General features: G+C 36.4%; 2 protein-coding genes across 4 annotated transcripts in view; one reads left to right on the top strand and one right to left on the bottom strand.

The window, feature by feature from the left end:
• Positions 1-19,121, bottom strand: part of LOC136259347 (uncharacterized) — a 60,224-nt gene that overhangs the window by 21,976 nt on the left and 19,127 nt on the right. The window lies entirely within an intron of this gene.
• LOC136257576 (solute carrier family 35 member F2-like) lies at positions 15-17,893 on the top strand. 3 transcript variants are annotated; one of them, XM_066050810.1, is made up of 8 exons: positions 15-148; positions 1,622-1,713; positions 1,786-1,916; positions 4,319-4,475; positions 7,094-7,256; positions 7,324-7,376; positions 11,877-12,031; positions 17,343-17,893. In XM_066050810.1, exons 1-8 carry the CDS (start codon positions 111-113, stop codon positions 17,736-17,738), a joined length of 1,185 nt encoding a protein of 394 aa, XP_065906882.1. In that variant the 5' UTR covers positions 15-110; the 3' UTR covers positions 17,739-17,893. The 3 variants fall into 3 exon arrangements, with proteins under 3 accessions (XP_065906882.1, XP_065906881.1, XP_065906880.1); XM_066050809.1 differs by having other exon boundaries at positions 1,771-1,916; XM_066050808.1 differs by having other exon boundaries at positions 1,622-1,916.

Here is a 19,121-nt window from a genome sequence, read left to right as displayed (position 1 = left end):
TATACAACGCCAGAGGTCGCGGAGGTGACGTCACATAAGAGTGGGTGTGTCGCTAATTAAATTTGACTGTCACTGCTAATTAGCCTCATTGGTGTGCCGGTCAATCGTGTATGGCCCTAACTATAACTGCAGTCAAGAAAAGAATATGGTACACGATTTTGTTGTTCTGATGTGTACTGTATGTGCTTCACTATAGGGTGACGCCCTCATCAATACCTTTAATTAGTGCTCACTTAGTCTGGCGTTAGCGGAGCAAGGATCTGGCTATGCCAGATTGGGCAACTGCCGGTGTAGCCAGGCGCATGATCTTTGAAAAATAAGCGGTGTCGGTTTACCTGCCTCGCCAGCCAGCCTGTATTTATCTTTCGTCATTATAATCTTGATCCCCACCAAATGACAAAAGACAGGCTGGCTGGCAAGCAAGACTATGCAAACTCCACTTTGAGTAGCTACATAAGTTGACGTGACTGGAGGAAGCAACAGTTTAGATTTGGGTAGTCTATGATGTTTACCAGCCGTAAATGTGCCCTTTGTCAAGCTCCCCAGCCCACAACAAACCATATCTTGACTGGATGTCCTGTTGCTCTTGATCAAGGCAGGTATACCTGGAGACATGATTCATTTCCTACAGGTTCCCGTTCATGGACGCCAACAGCACTTCAATGCTGACTAACTATTCCCACCAATATATACCCGGCAACATCTTTTGGCTGCTAGAGCTCAGAAGGAAGACCGGTATAGCTGTTTACAATAATGACCTTCGGCAGCTTTCTGCAGCTTATCTGTTAATCTCTTTTCCATTGAGATTGTTTGTTTAAGCCATTTTATACCAGACACAATTGCCCAAGTAGCCAATGCTTGTGAAGTGGCAAAGAAGACTATAAGATCCCTGTTTGAGCAGGCTGCTCGCATTGCTGTCTCCTGCTCATACAGGATTTTTAATTTTAGAGCCTCCTCGGACTAGGACCTATCGGTTTGCCTAAACTGAACTTTTCTGTATGCTATAGTTATTATATTTTTATCATAATTTAATAGTGGAAGTCTTGCCAGGGTCCGCCCAGTGCATGGTACCCTGAGTCTAGACCCCTGTACTTAAGTTGTAATTTGTCTTAACAAAACAAGATCTCTCTCTAAACTAAGTATCACATGACTTGATTGTTAGACAACAATTTTTTTCTATTTGGCGGGCCACCCCATGGTAGTGTTTTTTCAATCGTACATCCGACCCGTCCGATCCAATAACCATTGACTTTATAAAACATAAAATCACAATTGGAGATAATGACACAATACATCAGCTAATTATTTCTGCACCAATCTGCAGTCTTGTCTAATGCTGGCATATTCCAGCTGCTTTTACCAGCTTCAAAACAATATGAGTCCCTGTCTGACAATCTCATTGTGGTGACTTGGTAAGGGTGTGTTGTAGCACAGGTCTGGTGGGTTCAAGTCAGTAGCCAATTAACACAAGGTCTAAAATATCAGTTTTTGGAATTGCTGCCATTCATTAGCATACAACTTGAAGAGGTTTTGTTGAGAGTTAGTAGCTAACTGATTTTTACTTATATTAGTGTACAGTTAGTAGATCTTGTTTATTACAGTTACTGTGTTACCTCCTTAGGAAGTTTATACTTGTGCTAATGGCGGGTCAAGCAGTTTCTCTAACAGTGACAGGCCTTGGGGTGTTCACCACTTTGTTGAATGATCACACTGGTAAAGACATCTCCTCCACTTTAACTGCTGGAGCATATTACATTCTGAGTGCTACAGTTTTACCATATGTAGCCTATAAACCAGGTTTTGTGGACAAGATTAAAAAACACTGGTGGAAGTTTATCTTTCTTGGAATGGCCGATGTGTATGGTACATACTTACAGACTCTGGCTTTTAAGTACACTTCTGTGGCAAGCAATCAGGTTACCTATGTGTATGTATTGTCATGTGATAACTAAATTATAATTATACATAGCTAACAATATTACTCTTATGCATGTATCTATGTATAGTGTAGTTCAGTAGTTCCATTAAAAAACATGGAATTCATTATATGTGCAGAATGATTAGGTATGTCCTTTTTATGCTGGCATGTTTTGAACCTATTTGTATGTAATAGGAAGCATTATTCCAGTGCCAGCGCATTTTAGGATGAACTCATGCGCTAACATAATGAACACACTACACATGTTGCCAATTAAAGAGCCCCAACTAGGTGGTTGATGCATATATATGTTGTACAAGCATCGATTGATGGTAGGTAGTGGACATGGTGAGGAAGGAATATCTATTTTATGAGGTGTTGATATTGCACTTTCAGTAGCAGTTTGATGACTTTAACACCCTCCCTTCTTTGTTATAATATTAATAGCTATTCTGTTTGGTCTTAATCTGTATGCTTTCATTTGATAAGTAGATCTCAGGAAATACTACTTCCCTTTGCCAATCATGTCCTGCATTTACTGTTTTCCCTGTGATCAGTATAATTATGTGACCGGATCTGCATAATGGCACATTTTTATAATTCTTTATTAAATATTTATAATCTACATAGCCAAGTGTATGTGGCGAACTTTATTATGCCAATCACTTTTGGGATTTAGCCCTACAAAGCAGCAACAACAGAAAGATTGATTTGTTTTGCAAGTACAGGAAAAATACACAAAAAATTTAGAATTTTCAACTAGAGTAGGGACCATAGCACATCGATAAAAAGTACTGAAACAAGCTGGAGTAGTGCACGATATTAAATCACAGTAAAACAATAAGAAGTGTTATATCCCTACTGTGCATTTCCATTATAGTATCTTGAGCACAGTAGGGATATAAAACTTCTTATTGTTTTACTGTGATTTAATATCGTGCACTACTCCAGCTTGTTTCAGTACTTTTTATCGATGTGCTATGGTCCCTACTCTAGTTGAAAATTCCAAATTTTTCTGTGTACTTAATTATTATGACTGGTGAACCCACACATTCCGCATCTGTAATGGCGCTGTGCGCTTCTCATCGTCTGAAAAGTGAAGTATCCATTACGCTTCTTTGTCAGCTATGTTCAACCCGTTACACAGCATTTCGGATCAAGAACTGTTCAAAAAGCACCTCTGCAATCCATGCATACCGAAAGAAATGGTGCCGCACGCCCCAGTTATATCAATTATCATCTGAAAAGTGAAGTATACATTACACTTCGTTTTCGGCTATGTTCAACCCATTACACAGCAGTACGAATCAAGCACTGTTCGAAAAGCACCTCAGCAATCAAAATAGCCACTGTGAAAAATACGGACAATTTCCGTTACGAAGGAAAGCCATCACATGCTACCGCCAAATCGACACTTTTCGCTGTCAGTAAAGATGAATGGGACACAAAGGAGGACACTGGTAAGTCCATGAAGAATGCATTGTACGTATAGTGTGGTATGTCAAAAGGCACCTCTTGGGTCAAAGCGACGTCGAACGGTGAAAAAGTCAAGCCCGTAGCCCTAGCCGTTATCGAGTTATGCTTATCTGAAGGCATTAGTCTGTCAGTTACTCAGTCAGTCAGTAGAAAATTCCGTTAAATAATTTTTAAAGACTTCTGTAGCAACATGTTGAAAGCGTTTCGGGTCGATCTGAAGGCTTGTTTGGGCTTAGTTTTACCTGACCAATACTGCCTCATCATCTTCAGGGAAAATTGAGGCTGGTTTTTGGTGATGTTATTTCTTGGGCCACGCCTACTCCTTTGTGGTCCCTACTATACAATATGACAACTGTCGTACTGTATGATAAATTACAGGACACTTACAAGAACAGTTGTAACCTACGAATGCAACAATATACGGAGTTGAAACTTGCAACATCATGTTCACCATGAATAGGGTAATTCATGCTGGGTAAGTTTTTCCTTGTATCACATTTCTTCACTACATACAGAGATGAAATCTGTGAAGAAGATTGATCGTGTATGATTGCTTTGCACATGATGTAAACAAATGCACGATCAATTAAGTATTCATTAATCTACTGCAACAACACAAAGATCTTTGAACTCCTCTTGAGTAGGCAAGTAAGATGATATCCAGGTTTTTATTGTTAGACCCTTTCACAAAGAAAGTGAAATGTTTAAAAATTTATATAACAGACAGCTCAGCCCAACATGTTTTAGCATCTGTCTGTTGTACATAGTTACTGAGTATTTGAAAATCAGACATGACGGCCCTAGTAGAGTAACTGTTCGCATCAACATGCATATACAGCAATTGTTCAATGTACAATGCCTAATGTATTTACTCACATTTTCCATAACAGTATATTACCATTGTGGTTATCATTTTACACTCAGGCAATTGCCAATGCCTCTATCACAGGATTTGTTGCAGTTATCTCACTGTTTGTGATGAAAACAAAATTCAAAATGATCCACTATGCTTCAATGTTAATCAGTTGTGCAGGTATGGTCATGGTGATACTGGAAGATTTCAATTCAGACAGTGATGGAGGTATATACTTACCTGACACATATATTTGTGTTCTTGTGTAATCACAAATGCATAGACAAATGTCTACACTTATAATACATATGTGACTGGGTCTGGAAAAACCGGTCTTATCGCCCATGACAGTAGATTTGATTGTTCACCAAGAACACAAAGTTACATGAAAATTTTATTATCAAATTCAGCTATAAACTTGAGTGGTCTGCTTTTGCTGGCTGCTTTTCCCAAGCACAGTGGCGATCTGTACAAGCAGCCTGGGATCCTAATGGAGCTCTGGCCAGCCTGGAGATGGATGTATGTGGCTGTGCAGCTCCGTGGTGTTGAATAAACACCTGTGCTGTAAATGTCCTTGACCTGAATAGCCCATAACGTGACCTAATTTATCCCTCTTTAATGTTTTAAACAGCTCCTTGCCCTCTTTTCGCCCCACCTCCCACCCCTTTTGAAGCTTCCTGATACAGTCAACCCCAGTTTAAAATCTATCTAAAATTCCGGAAAACTTAGCTGTTCGCTACTAGTACAATGAATGCTTTTAGACTGAAGGTAAGGAATTGGTGTAAAACATGTGAAAATTTGGTACACGTAGCTTCATCTATTGGCAAGCTACAACACACTGAATACTTAAAACCGGCATTTCTCGATGCTTTTAAACAGGCGATAAGACCGGTTTTCCCAGACTGGGTCACCTATGCATACATGCATACTCATAGCATGGCACATTCTTCATATTTCTAGCTCAATTTGAAATTCATCAGTATGGCAAGGACAACAATTATTTATATTCAGTTTATCTACATAATTATGTGACCGAATTTTGGAAAATCGTCCATATGGGCACATTTGATACCTAAAATATTTTATACTGTAAATCTACTTGTTGATGGTTTTAAGTCATTCTCAATATTTTAAATTACAAGAAAATTCCTGAAATACGTATTTTCAAAACTGTTCCCTGCTCTTATTAGCAACCCACTAAACGTGAAAATTATTATTTCACGCGTGCCCATATGGGTGATTTTCCAAAAGTCTGTCACATATCAACAATTTCATGTGGTTGTATTAAAAGATATCATCAAAGTACAGCATTTATATATACTGTATATATAACTAAGGGAAAACCCAACTATAGTATGTACGCATGAGCTGGATCCTCAATAACTCATGGATCCAATTACACACAATCTTAAAATTTTGCTCATTTGTAGTACTGCTTGACCCACTAAAATCTTTTTGTTCAAATGTCTGATGTAATATTTATGTTCAATCAAAATGTCCACCATACATTCCTATGAGAAGCCATAAAAGTGTGATATTCATTACAACCCTTTCCTGAACTTGTAATGGGGCTAAACCACGCGTGTCTGTTGATGACACTTTTACTGTCATCGCTAATCACCTGGTTGGCTGAAATGTTAATTCTCTTGAGAAAAAATCCACTTTTCATTTTTAGCTGTTTTTCAGGATCCAGCTCAACTTGACATACTTATAATTTGAATTTTTTGAAAGATAAATTGGGTAAAACTGTGTGCTACATAAATAAATAATTTATGCATACTTTAAAGGTCCACTGAAATGGTAAAATACACTCTGGCTACTATCAATCCTTGCTACTAGTGGGATAGGTTGGTACATGTTATTTTAGATATAACACATTTTAGTGTGTTGTGGTTTCTTATTATGTCATAATGCATCAGACAAAGAAACTTCAGTACACATGAGGTGCCATTAAAGCGACAGAAGCGTCCATGTACAGCTAGGTTCGATTTAGTTTCATGTCATATCTAGCATAACATGGTAAGAACTTGTACTGCAACCAGATACAAGTCAACGGGAGATAGTAAGTGAATTTATGCTGGTCTTGTGGTGAAAGCGCTCGAGAATGCCTGTTAAAGGGACTGTAAATCAACAGTACAGTGGTTGAAACACGTCTAAGTTTATTTCTTAGATGTTTAGAATACACTGAAGGGTCCAATACAGTGGATGGAGGTAGAGAAACACAATGAAAAACAATTGCGATGGCACCACTGGCAAGGCATTATCCCTACCAGGCGGAAAAGCAACTCAGGGAAGTGTAATATAGATACTATTGTTTGTTTCATAGTACTGCTAACCCAGTTTTGTAAACAAATCAAACTAATCTTACTTCAGTGAAGCATAATGAAGCGTGAGCTTTGATAGTGCAAAGCGTACAGGCCGAGCTGCTACAGAACAACTCCGCTATTGTTTTCCAGCAGAACGTTCAAGCAATCTTGGAACACTATGAAGTTAAAAAGGAGAGCTCGGTATTGCCACTTGCACGTTAGCTGTTTATCTACCTTTCCCATTACAAAGTGTGTAATAACAGTATTTCCAGTTCTTTGTCTTACATCACAATGTGACACAACTAGACTTCATAGCTTAATATCTCGGTATAGCAACATAATTGAATTATTAAATTGGTGTTTTTGTGCACAACCTATGTATTCAATAAAATGGCAAGTGAATTTTCCATTTCAGTGGACCTTCAATTGCTCGATGCATGACCTTGGGTATAGTGATAATATTGATTGGCTACTACTTAGTAACAAGACATGTATTTTCGCATATAATTTTTTTATTGCAATATTTCTGCTCTCTGAAAGGGAATGAAAATCCATTTCTTGGAGATATGATCTGTGTTTGTGCAGGATTCTCGTATGCTGTTCTTAGTGTTGGTCAAGAGTTCATGATTAAAGGAACATTGTCTGTTTTAGAGTTCATGGCTATGTTGTCATTTAGTGGAGCTGTTATTACAGGCATCCAACTGTAAGAATGCATAATGCAATATTTATTCAAATAAGTATTTATGTGTCTTTGTGTGAATACTATGTAGAAGTATTTTGGATCGAGTAAAATTGGTTGAAATGGAATGGGATTTACAATCAGGTAAGCAGTTGGTTTACATAAGGACATAAATGTATGTGACTGGATTTGCAAGAATCCCTCATGTTTATGCTAGCCTAATTATGCATTAAATATGATAGGTTAAATATACAGCATAATTATTTAAAAAATTCTGTAACATTTGTGACCAGATCTGCAAAAAACCGACACAATCATACATTTTTCAATTCCTGTTTATTAATTATTTACAATCTACTTAGCCAAGTGTACCCTGGCAAAGTTTCAACCTCATATGCCAATAATTTTGTAAGCTATAGCCCTATAAAGTAGCAAAATCAATTTGTTCAGCAAGTACTGTATTGGGAAAATATATTTCAGGCGTGTACTAAAACAGTTTTATCACCTTCCTTCAAAAGCTAAATATGTACAGAAAAATCAATCACGTGCTATCATTTTGACGTTGCATAAACACATGCCCATAATTTGCATATCCTTGGGTCTACTGTAATGAAACAAAGAGTTTCGAACATCTCTTGAGTAGGTGAATAAGATGATATCCAGGTTTTTGTTGTTAGGCCTTTTCTTCACTAAGTACAAAGCGTTTATAAAAATTTATGGAATTTTATTTAATAATGTGCAAGTGTTTCAGTCATTGTGTCCAGTGCTTATATTTAGGCTTGCACGATTGTGTTGAGATCCGGTCACATTTTTGAGCACATCACAATGAAGGTTGTGCTAACAACAAAGTACATCATATTGTGTGAGTGTTCTCAAAGAATGCAAGACATGAACTTTAGTTTACCTCGCATTGTCTTCTAAGCTGTTTTATGCTTGAGTGTTCTTTAACCAGTACCAATGGCTACACAGTTTACAGAGCATTGTGTTACAGATAATGGCCACTTTCATGTCAAGTACTTCTTTGTTCCTGCTACCATGTTTAGCTAGTAACAAGTGTTCTTATTATAACTTTACTCACATATTGGTGTGTGGACAGATACACAGACACATGATTTTTTCAATCTAATTTCAAAACAGCAGAATTCCTGGTTTAAAAACATTTATACAAGTGCTATACATATATAGAAAAAATTATACTATTTGTAGTACTCCAAGATAAATATAGTACTTGGCACTTCAGTGTGATGCTAATGTAGCACTCGGCTTCTTCACCTCATGTTATCTATTACACTAGTGTTTAAAAATTATCAATTTAAAAATGAAGTAGGGATCCAGCACTAAAAAGTATTGAAACAAGAGATGAATGATGGTATTACAGTATAGCTCGGTTGGAAAATCCCTAGATTGGAAAGTTATAACACAATCATTTTGTTCAATGCCAAAAGTAGGGATTTCCCACTGAGCTATGCTGTAATACCATCATTCATCTCTTGTTTCACTACTTTTATTGCTTGGATCCCTACTTTATTTTAATATACTACTTTTTTTTGCTATAGCATAGAACTATATATGTGTGACTGTTCTATTAGTGGGACTGCTGTATTAGAGTATCTCAAACCAGCCTTTAACCTACCAGGAAGTGTGTCACTATTTTTATGAGTACAGCTTGGCCAATAGTAACGGGGTGTGTCATTGTGATTGTTAAGAGGTGTGGTCTCAGTGCTCGATCGTTACAAGATTGTGTTAATAGGCGTGGCATTACCTATTGTGAAGTTACAGGTATCTGCTGAGTATAAACATTTCAATAAGTTTACGGCATCTATTATGCTGCTCAAGGAAAGTGTTGACAGGAAAAATTAATGCCGCAATATGGTTTCATTGCATGGAGAAGGAAGAAGACTAAGCTGATTGAAGATAAAAGGAAAGACAAGGTGCAGAGGACACACACTCATTGGAACCCCAAAGGCATGTCCCACTGGTGAGTTTGTTATTGTGGCGTAAAATGGTGGCCGTGCACTGCTTCATTTGGCCAGTGACTGTGGTCAGGCTGGAAGTCAGACGAAGATTCGAGTTTCAGTGATTTTATATCCAGCTGCCTGTAAGTGTTTTCTTAATGCTGTATTTTGATGTCAGATGAACTAATACTATTCCATAAAGGTAATTTTCATCGCGTAAGATGTTTCTAGGATGATTTTTAAAGGCAGAGTTTTAAGTGGCAAGCGTCATTTGTAGGGGATCCCTACTTAAACAGTACTACTGATATTAATGCTTTGAATTGTGTATGGAATAATATATAACATGACACTTGTTACTAGTCACACTGGTAGTGCACAATGTGCTTAGGTGTACAAGTTATTATTAATGTTTCTTGTAGTGTGTATATGCACAAGCCTTTGATTATCCTTCCAATTCACGTAGCTATTGAATACTGAGTTGCAACATTATGTCATTGCCACTCAGCTGTCCTGGCAACAAGCCACTGACATTTTATTTTACTGTCATTAATGAACTTTACAAAGCTTTGAAGTTTCATAAGTCAGAGTTGGTGGCCTATAAGTACATGTGTACGTGTCAGCCTAGGGATCAGTATTTTATATTTTTTTATTTTCTTTTCAGCAATTTTTTTTTGTCTATTTTGCTCATTATTTTGCCAGAAGTATTGTATTTAACTTGAATTTATTAACATAGCACATCCTGGTCTAATTTGTTTTTTTTTGTATCTTTACAATAAATGTTCTATTAGAGTAAATTCCATTAATGACTGTATTAGAGTATCTTGATTGCCAATGATGTTTTTCTGAAAAACTCTGAAGTGGGATCACACACATCTTGGCTTGATCATTGCTTTATTTTGGTATATTTATGCCATAGTTGCTTTCAATTTTCTCAAGTGCGCATTTTAAGTTTTGTCCTATTATGCCAGCATTTTGCTTAGTGAAATCGATCATTATACGATCAAAGCTGCTGTCTACTTTTACTTTAGTAGCATAAATGCTTCAAATAAATCAGAATCCAAGGTGTGGAGTGACTGTTCTATTAGAGTATTTTAACTCTGTATATTAATGTATGGGCTTTATTATCCGAACTTTTCACTATCCAAACAGACCTTGGGCCCAATGAATTTAAGATAATGGAAACACACCTACAGTATTACAAATTTGTGCCTGGTAATGTTTCATTGAATTGAAGATAAATGGTACAATACAGAAAGTGGATATTTGTGTGAAACTCTAAAGAACATGCATTGTTATTGTTGCATAAAATGGAAGCTGAATTATATGTTGTTTAGTCTCTAGCCATTGAAATGTAGTTTGGCAGGCAGGTAGGTAGGCACTTTTAACCCCCTTACCGCCAAATTTGTAGAGGCCTCCAATCTTGTGCTTCTAAATTGCTATAACTTACACACCATACCATATAAAAATATATATCAATTTACTCACTATAGAACAAGGAATTTGATTATCGAGTTGCTGTTTACATAAGAACAGCTACAAAGCCATCATTTAACTTCAAAGTGTAAAAAATTAGCCTAAGTGAAACCAAACGTGAAATTTCACTAGTTTACAGGCTAGTACTGTTTATAATAACACAATAAACATCGCTAACCTGTTTACAGTTGAAGCGATGATCACTAAGTCTGGTTTTCCAGCAATTGAGCAAGTGCGCATGCACATACAGATACGAGATCACTGTTTCGAAGTGTAAAAAGGTAGCAACATGCCACTCCAACCTATATAAGGCCATCATTATTTTATTCCTTGTTTCCCGTCCCCGCCCACATCAATTTTTAAGTACCCGCATCAAATTTTCATTATTTGATTATAGATCACGTGAATGCACTACATAAAGACAGAAGGAGGCATAGGATGACCAAGTGTTAAGGTAAATGTATTAGCTGTGCATATATAGAGTAACTAAAGGGCTGGAGACCTCGCACTCTTGTTCAACAGGGTGCATGGGTACACAGTCTTTGCGACCTTTCAAGATTGAAATACTCTAATAGAGCATTCATACTCAAAGTCCAAGAGTCAACTGTATAATAACAATCAATAATCACCTCTCGCCTGCATCAGTTTTGCTCTACTAGGTGACAGGAAACAAGCAATATAATAATGATGGCCTATTCCTTCTCCTTGCTGTTTCTCTTCATTAGTATAATTATAGTGCCATTATCTTCTACAATGCTTGTTATCAACATTCTGAAAGTACATGATTGCATCGTGTAATTGCATGATAGTACATGAGAGACCAGTTATCCCTGTTCCCATTTACGTAAGGGTGTGGCCGCTACAGGATAAGCGCAGGAGCTGCCAAAATGCTTAACTGAAGTTATAGAGTGCTTAGAATGTGATGCTATGGGCGTCTATATATTGAAACCGCCATATGGCAGTTGTGGTGGTGAGAGGGTTAAATCTAAAATTAATATTGGTGCTTTTGTAACAGTTTATTTTAAACCACTAGATTTGATGTTAGGTACCCTGTAAGTAAGCCTGTTCTATGAAGAAGGTGTGTTTTGTGTTGTAAAGTATCTCTATAATTACCTATAACAACAGCATCTTTTGGATGCCATTTTGCTTGAAAGTTCCCTCGTAGTGGTACCATCTTGTATACTATTGTGGTCATGTCATCAATTTTGTTTTGTAGTGCTATACTTCCTTGGTTATCATGCTTGTGACACACTCTTCTATGTTGCTTTCCCCATCTCAATAATGATATCATCAGCTGTGGTCACCAGCTTGTCTATTTTAACCTCCATTGCTTATAGTGTCCTGTTTGCAGTCTTCTTTTTTGGTGATAAGGTATGTACATAAGTATGTATTTGTATGTGTTCATCTTACATGGACATACTGTGCAGTACATCATATATATACATAATCACTGTACATGCAAAACTACTGTATATCACCTGTATGTCATTACACACATACATGTATACTTTATACAGTGCTCCCTGACCTCCTTGGTACCAGTACATGTTCAGATAATCAAACAGTTTGAGTAATCAAAGCCCATTCATTTATATACAGAGCCCTGTTTAATTACTCTAATAGAATGCACACCTTAGACAAAATACTCTAATAGAACAGTCATTTCTACTGCTCATATAACTGAGTGTTTGGGTAATTATAGGTTGAATAATTGAGGGAGCACTGTACAGTGTTAACTATAATTTTGCTATGTGAGCATATCATGTGGCCATCATAGAAAAACCACACAGTTTGCTCAACCATACTTTTAAATAAATAAGTGAAACTATGAAGACAAAATATGCTAAACCATCACTCAGGAAAGTAAGTCTCAAATGAATTAAAACTTTACACCATCTTATATGCCTGCTCATGAAGAGTTCAAATATCAGGACATGTGTGCCATGCGCATTTGTATATGATGTGATAGACGTAAACAAGACCATCATCATTTCTTTGTTTAAAATACCTTAATTATACTTGTATCTGCAAGGTAAATGTAAGACTAAAACTTAACCTTGGTGGATTTTCAAATTTTCACAGTGAGCAGTTTAAGTCAGTCCCAATTCTGTAGACCAATACAAGCGTAGGCGTACTTGTAGGGAATTAATTGAAACGATGTCTGGGGTATGACAGTTCTGTATATTAGTGATTGTGGAGGTTAGGGTTTTTGTGGCCAAAAACTATTATCCAAAAACCAGTATCACAATGCCATCCAGGCAGCTTGGCAGTATTGATTAGGTCTAACCAAGCCCAAAAGTGCCTTCAGTACAGCCCTAAATGCTTCCAATAGATTGTTACAAAATTTAAAAATATATATTCAATGGAATTTTCTACTGACTAACTGCCTTGTCTGCCTGCTTGGATGCCTGCCAACCTGCCTGATACTTTCAGGATAGCGTATCTCGATAACGGCTAAGGCTACAAGCTTGATTTTTTCACAGTTTGATGTTTCTTTGTCCCGAGACATGCCTGTTTGCATACCACAGTGCATACAATGCACCGTAACACGTATAATAGTTTTACCTTTGTCCTCCTTGTGTCCCAGTACAATACATGCACCATGGACTTACCTTTGTCCTCCTTTGTGCACCGTTTTTTTCTGACAGAAAAATGTAATGTAATAGCTTCCCTACATTTGTAAATGGGAATCATTCATATTTTCCGTGGTGAGTGGATTGATTGCAGAGACACTTCTCCTATTGCTCTTCATTTGAAACAGGCTGAATAATAGTTGAAAGGGAAGCATAACGGCCACTACCTAGGCACTTCAGTAATTGATAGTTTGAGCACACAAGTTGTCCTTGTTTTTGTGGTGACTGGATTGATAGTAGAGTCACTTCTCCTACTGTTCTTTGTTAAGTACTGAGTAACGAGCTGAACATAGCTGAAAGTGAAGCATTATGGCCACTTCACTTTTGAGTCAGTAATTGATAGCTGGGGCACGTGTTCAGATGAAAATATTAACTCTGGTGCCATCCTTTCTTTTGATGTGGTAAGTGTGGGCTCACCAGTCATAATAATGTTATAAAATAGTAAACAAACAAGTATTAGGAATGTTAAGTTTGATTAGGAATCATAGAAAAAAGTAGCTGAATTAGGGAATAAATGTCCATTAGTATATTTGCAGGTGTAGGCAACATTCCTTGTTTCCCTACTTTTTGTTCTATGATCCCTTATTGAGATTAAAATTCCTAGTTTTCCCTTATATTTGTAATACTATAAAGAACCTTGTATGGGAGGATCAAAGCACAAAAATAATCCTATAATAGCTATATTATAATGCAGGGGAACACAGACAAAATGCCTATTTTACCGAAGGTATTTAATTTCAGGAGCGCTCACGAGTTTCTAATTGTTTCATGTGTGATGGTTCTCTATAACAGTTAAAGCACTGCCTAGGCTTGTGCTATACATCACATATAGCACTCAAAAAGTTGTCTCGAGATGAAATATAGCACTCTCGTGCTATCTTTGTCTCTCTTCCACTTTTTACGTACTATGTTTGACGTATAGCACTCACAGCAGTGCTTTAGTAGCTCTACTTACAGGTTCTACTATCATGTATATACAGAGTCACACACATATCGGACTGAATGTTTTAAATCGACTTATTCTGTCTGTTGGAAGTTTGGCTACCACGTGTTATTTGATCCTATACATAAAATAGCAGCATATTTGCCCTATTGTGCCAGTTATGTTTTACATTTTACACAGTATGCTGAAAACGAAGCTTGATGCTTACTAGTATCTGCTAAAACTGACATAACCACACAAGCCTAAATTTTACAGTATAAAGCATTGATTACAATGGGTGACATACTTGCATATAATTAAACAGTTCTGTAATTTTTTTGAATGCTTAGTGAAGAAATTAAAACCTGGGTATCATCTTATTTGCCTACTCAAGAGCAGTTCAATTTTTTTCGTTTCATTGCATTAGACAAAGGATATGTAAGTTATGTATATCCGGTCGAAGTGATAGTATGTGACTGATCTTAATTCACCTTTGTACTGTATGTAATAAAGAAAGATGATGCAAGGAAAACTTACCCAGCAATTGGTTTCCCTATTCAGGGTGAACACGATGGTGAAAGTTTCAACTCTGTATGTCACTGCGTTCATAAGTTACAACCATTTTAGTGAGCACCTGTAATTTATTTTTTCTATACTTGCTGTACAAATTGATTTTTCTGTTGTTGCTAATCAACAAATATTTTCACATGCCTTTTGAGTAGGCAAATAAGAAGGGATTTATTGTTAGGCCCTTTCTTGGCTTGTGCAATTGTGTCGAATTTTGCAGATCCGGTCACATTATACTGAATTTGTGTACTGATATATACATCGTACTGTATAGTAGGGTTTGGTAAGAAATCATATGGTTTCGTGGATTTTCACACCTTAAAAAATGGCCTTGCAATAAGTTTTACCCGAAAAAACTACCTGGAATACATTAGTACCGTTATAATGATGCTGTACTTTGGGTAAACGAAGCGAAAAGTCAAATGTTTCGATGTACAGTGAGTTTTACAAATTTCAAAATTCACCTACATTTCGTCTGCCAGCCTGCCTGCTGTAAGACCCAGTAGCGCTAGGTGTACGGCTCCAGAAATTTCAGACAGTCAAGGTAATGACGGTGGATTCACGAATCTGTTGTTCCGATTACGTTCTGTCCACTGTACCATGCTGTTTGCTTTCATCATTCGTCCGCTTCTTTGTTCTTATCCAAGGATAATTAATAGTTGCGGCGCGCACCACAACCCAAACACATGGTTTTAATGAAGTGTGCATAATGTAAGATGAGGGTGAACGGGTGTAGTACCCAAGGAGTTGTCTCTAGCATTTGTTAATGCTGGGTAGTCGTTTTATATAGTTTTAATTACCAGTTTAGCTTTTTGTGAGATAGCTAGCTAATAATGTCTTTTAGGGGCGGATCCATTTTCAGGATCCAGACTTTCTAAAAGCAAGGGTTCCACTCTTATAATGGTGGACTCTCCAGCGATGTTTTACTGCAAAATCATCAACATTTAGGCCATTAGAAATGCAGCTGAAGCCTTAAACAGCTGCTGTAATAGTTTTGAAAGACAAGACGATGATTATTTTTAAAGGCGCTTATTGCGTACGAAGGTAAAAGATAGTTGCTTCAAGTGATATTTATACTATATGGAAAATAAAAATAGGATAATATAACTAGCTAGCTAGCTAGACAAAAAAGTAAACAAACTAGCTATTTAAAAAACTAAAAATTTCAAAAGGAAGTAGGGGTTGATATACACGCTACAAAAAGTAAGGAAACAAGCTCAAAAATGTTACAGCTGAAATGAGAAATGATCCAGTAGTAAAAAGTAAGGAAACAAGATTAGATGACTCTTGCTAAAATGAGACACACTTTAATGCCTACTTTTGGCTAGCATCTTGAAATGAAACCATCAAATTAGCCAAAAGTAGGGATTAAAGTAGGGATTAAAGTGTGTCTCATTTTAGCAAGAGTCGTCTAATCTTGTTTCCTTACTTTTTACTACTGGATCATTTCTCATTTCAGCTGTAACATTTTGAGCTTGTTTCCTTACTTTTTGTAGCGTGTATATCAACCCCTACTTCCTTTTAAAATTTTTGAATTTTTAAATAGCTAGTATATATGTGATATACTGATATATCTGCGAAAACCCAACATAATCATGCATTTTCAAATTCTTGATCATTAAATATTTGTAATCTACTTAAGTAAGTGTGTGATCTGGCAAAGTTCCTGCCTCATATGCCAATAACTTTTGGAGTTACAGCCCCACAAATTGCACTATACTCAAGTTATGGTCATTTTTTTGTGTCACATTGAAACGATAGCACGTGATCAAGTTTTCTTTATTAATTTTGCCTTTGTATGTGGTAAAGAAGGTGATACAAGGACCCAGTAATTTATTGTCATACTCATGGTGAACATGATAGTGGAAATTTCAACTCCATAATGTCATTTTACTCATAAGTTACAACCATGTTAGTAAGCACCTGCAGTTTATTTTCCCTATACTTGACGTACAAATCAGTTTTTCTGTTGTTGCTACTTGTAACTTCATAAGTTATGAGGTTGAAACTTTGCTAAAGTATGTAGATTAAGTATGTAGATTATAATAAACAGGAATTCGAAAAATACATGATTGTGTTGGTTTTTTTTCAGATCCTGTCACACATGGGTATCATCTTTTACATAAATGTGAGCAAGTGTGTAGCAAAGAGCCTTAAAATCAAGCTCAGTATTTTGAGAGAAAAATCGCCTAATCTAATGTCACACAAGAGATCATTTACTACCACCAAAATCCTATTCCGTTAATGTGTATCTTGAGTAAAACATAATACGTATGCTGCTACCATACTGTATGTAGTTCAAATCTACAACATCAATAGTAGTGAACATTGTAGAAAACACTTTGCCACTATAACTCCATGCAACAACATACACTGGTGAGGAGTTTAAACGCATTTCTACTCAGTAACTCTTATCACGGTTACCATTGTGCTGCTATGAGATTTGTTTTGTGTGATAAATATTTATCCATTTTGCTACTCACTTTACCAGTGAATTTATGTACTTACATGTATTATGTACATGTACAGGTATTTATTTGACTTTCTTTTCCATGTGCAGTTCTCAATATTCTACATTGGAGGATTGGTGATCATTTTAACTGGTCTAGTCATGTACAATGTGGTAGTGGCACCTGAAGGAGGCGCAGATGAGTCAGTGTTCAGTATTGGCTACTGGCACAACTATTGGTGCTCACTATGCTGTGAGTGGAGGTGTTGTCCTCCAGAAGACAAAGCTGTAGAACTCAGTGACGATATTATTGTTGATGATGATCCATCCATCAATGACAATGTTGATGATGATAGGCTGATCTGTAGTAAAATGAATGATCTTGTCAGTGGTGATGTAGATGATCAATCCCTGACAAAAGATGATCAGTTTGTTGAGACTCATGAGTTTGTCACATATGATAATGTGGAACAGCCAGTGATCAGTGTTGCAGAAGAATCTCTTTAAATAGAATAAAAATGAATAAAATGCCAATGCATTTTATTTTTTTAAATTTTATTTTGCTTATGCATGTTACATGCTTTAAATGGTTATCCATGTTACACATTTTTATTATATTTTTGTGAGTCTACTTCTGTTTCAATATTAAATGGTGAAATACAGCTTGAGCATTTTTAGTTTACAGCGTAGTAGTAATATGTACTTAACATACTAATCAGCATGGCCACATGTGTGCCACACTGGGTGCATGCACTATACAATTTGAGTAGCTACACATTGCCAAGATGCAATGGGGAGGTGTATGTATATAAAAGATTTCATTATCATATATTCACCCCTTGGTTTCCCACCAACAATTTTTGCCATACATTTTTGACCTTTAGATGATATTTATTTTTAGTTGAATTGAATGGAACAGCTATACATTTCATTGGATCAATAATCTCTAAGCTCACTTTAGAAATACAGAATTCCTTATAAGGATGTATTATAACAAACTGTCTATGTATATTCCCACATCATGACAGTATTTCATCTACCATACAGTAACATTTTCTCCTCGAAATTTAAATTTTTTTCTGCTTGTGCCTAAAATAGCTTTCTAGCAAAATTCTAAAAGTTGTAAATAAACAGTGTACATCTACTGCAATCAATTTTACACATTGATTTACCTCATTATGCAACTTTAATTACATCACAAATCTAATTAGATTAGTCAATGACCATCCCGTTGATATTACCAGCCTGGTGCATAATTACTGTATGTAGAGAAGTGCTGCTAAAAATTTTGTGATGATACTTGCAAGTATACAAAAGTTATTAGGATATAAAGCAAGTGGTGTAATTGTTTGGATAAAGAATTTATAATATTTGGGAAACCAATTAAGGGTTAATTACACCTGTAGACATACACAGCATGGCTAATATTAGTCTAGCTATACATACCACTATTCCAGCACACCATGCTCTATCGTAATTTCCTAATCACAGAACACTGTATACAAGCTAAAAAGCATACATAACGTAACAACACTGAACAAGTAAAAGTAAATTCTTTTACAGTACACTACTTTGGGGAATGAAGAACTGAGGAAATCACTAGATGAATTCATAAAGCTTGTGTACCAGTACATCTTCTGTGGCTTGTGGGCACATGTTGCCCACAAACCCTTTAATAAACATAACTATTGATATTGACACAAATAAATCATACAATATTGCAACTTTGTATCAGCACAGCAACAGCTGCATGTTGAATTATTGATTTAAATTCACCAGATATGATAACTACATAGAAACTACAGTAAACAGGTTGGTACATGTCTAAAGCTGGTTTATCTTCTACACCCATGTTAACTTCTTGTGATAAAATGTATATATTTCATCTAA

Source organism: Dysidea avara, chromosome 6 (genome assembly GCF_963678975.1).
Source record: "Dysidea avara chromosome 6, odDysAvar1.4, whole genome shotgun sequence".
NCBI classification, from domain to species: Eukaryota; Metazoa; Porifera; class Demospongiae; order Dictyoceratida; family Dysideidae; genus Dysidea; species Dysidea avara.
This window is presented reverse-complemented; position numbering and strand designations above follow the sequence as displayed.

Excerpts from the sequence above, each read along its gene's own strand:
- LOC136257576 (XM_066050808.1), top strand. The coding sequence starts at position 111 with ATGGCCCTAACTATAACTGCAGTCAAGAAAAGAATATG. Across the intron at positions 7,257-7,323 it reads GTTATTACAGGCATCCAACT|AAGTATTTTGGATCGAGTAA; the intron begins GTAAGAATGCAT and ends AATACTATGTAG. Across the intron at positions 12,032-17,342 it reads TCTTCTTTTTTGGTGATAAG|TTCTCAATATTCTACATTGG; the intron begins GTATGTACATAA and ends TTCCATGTGCAG.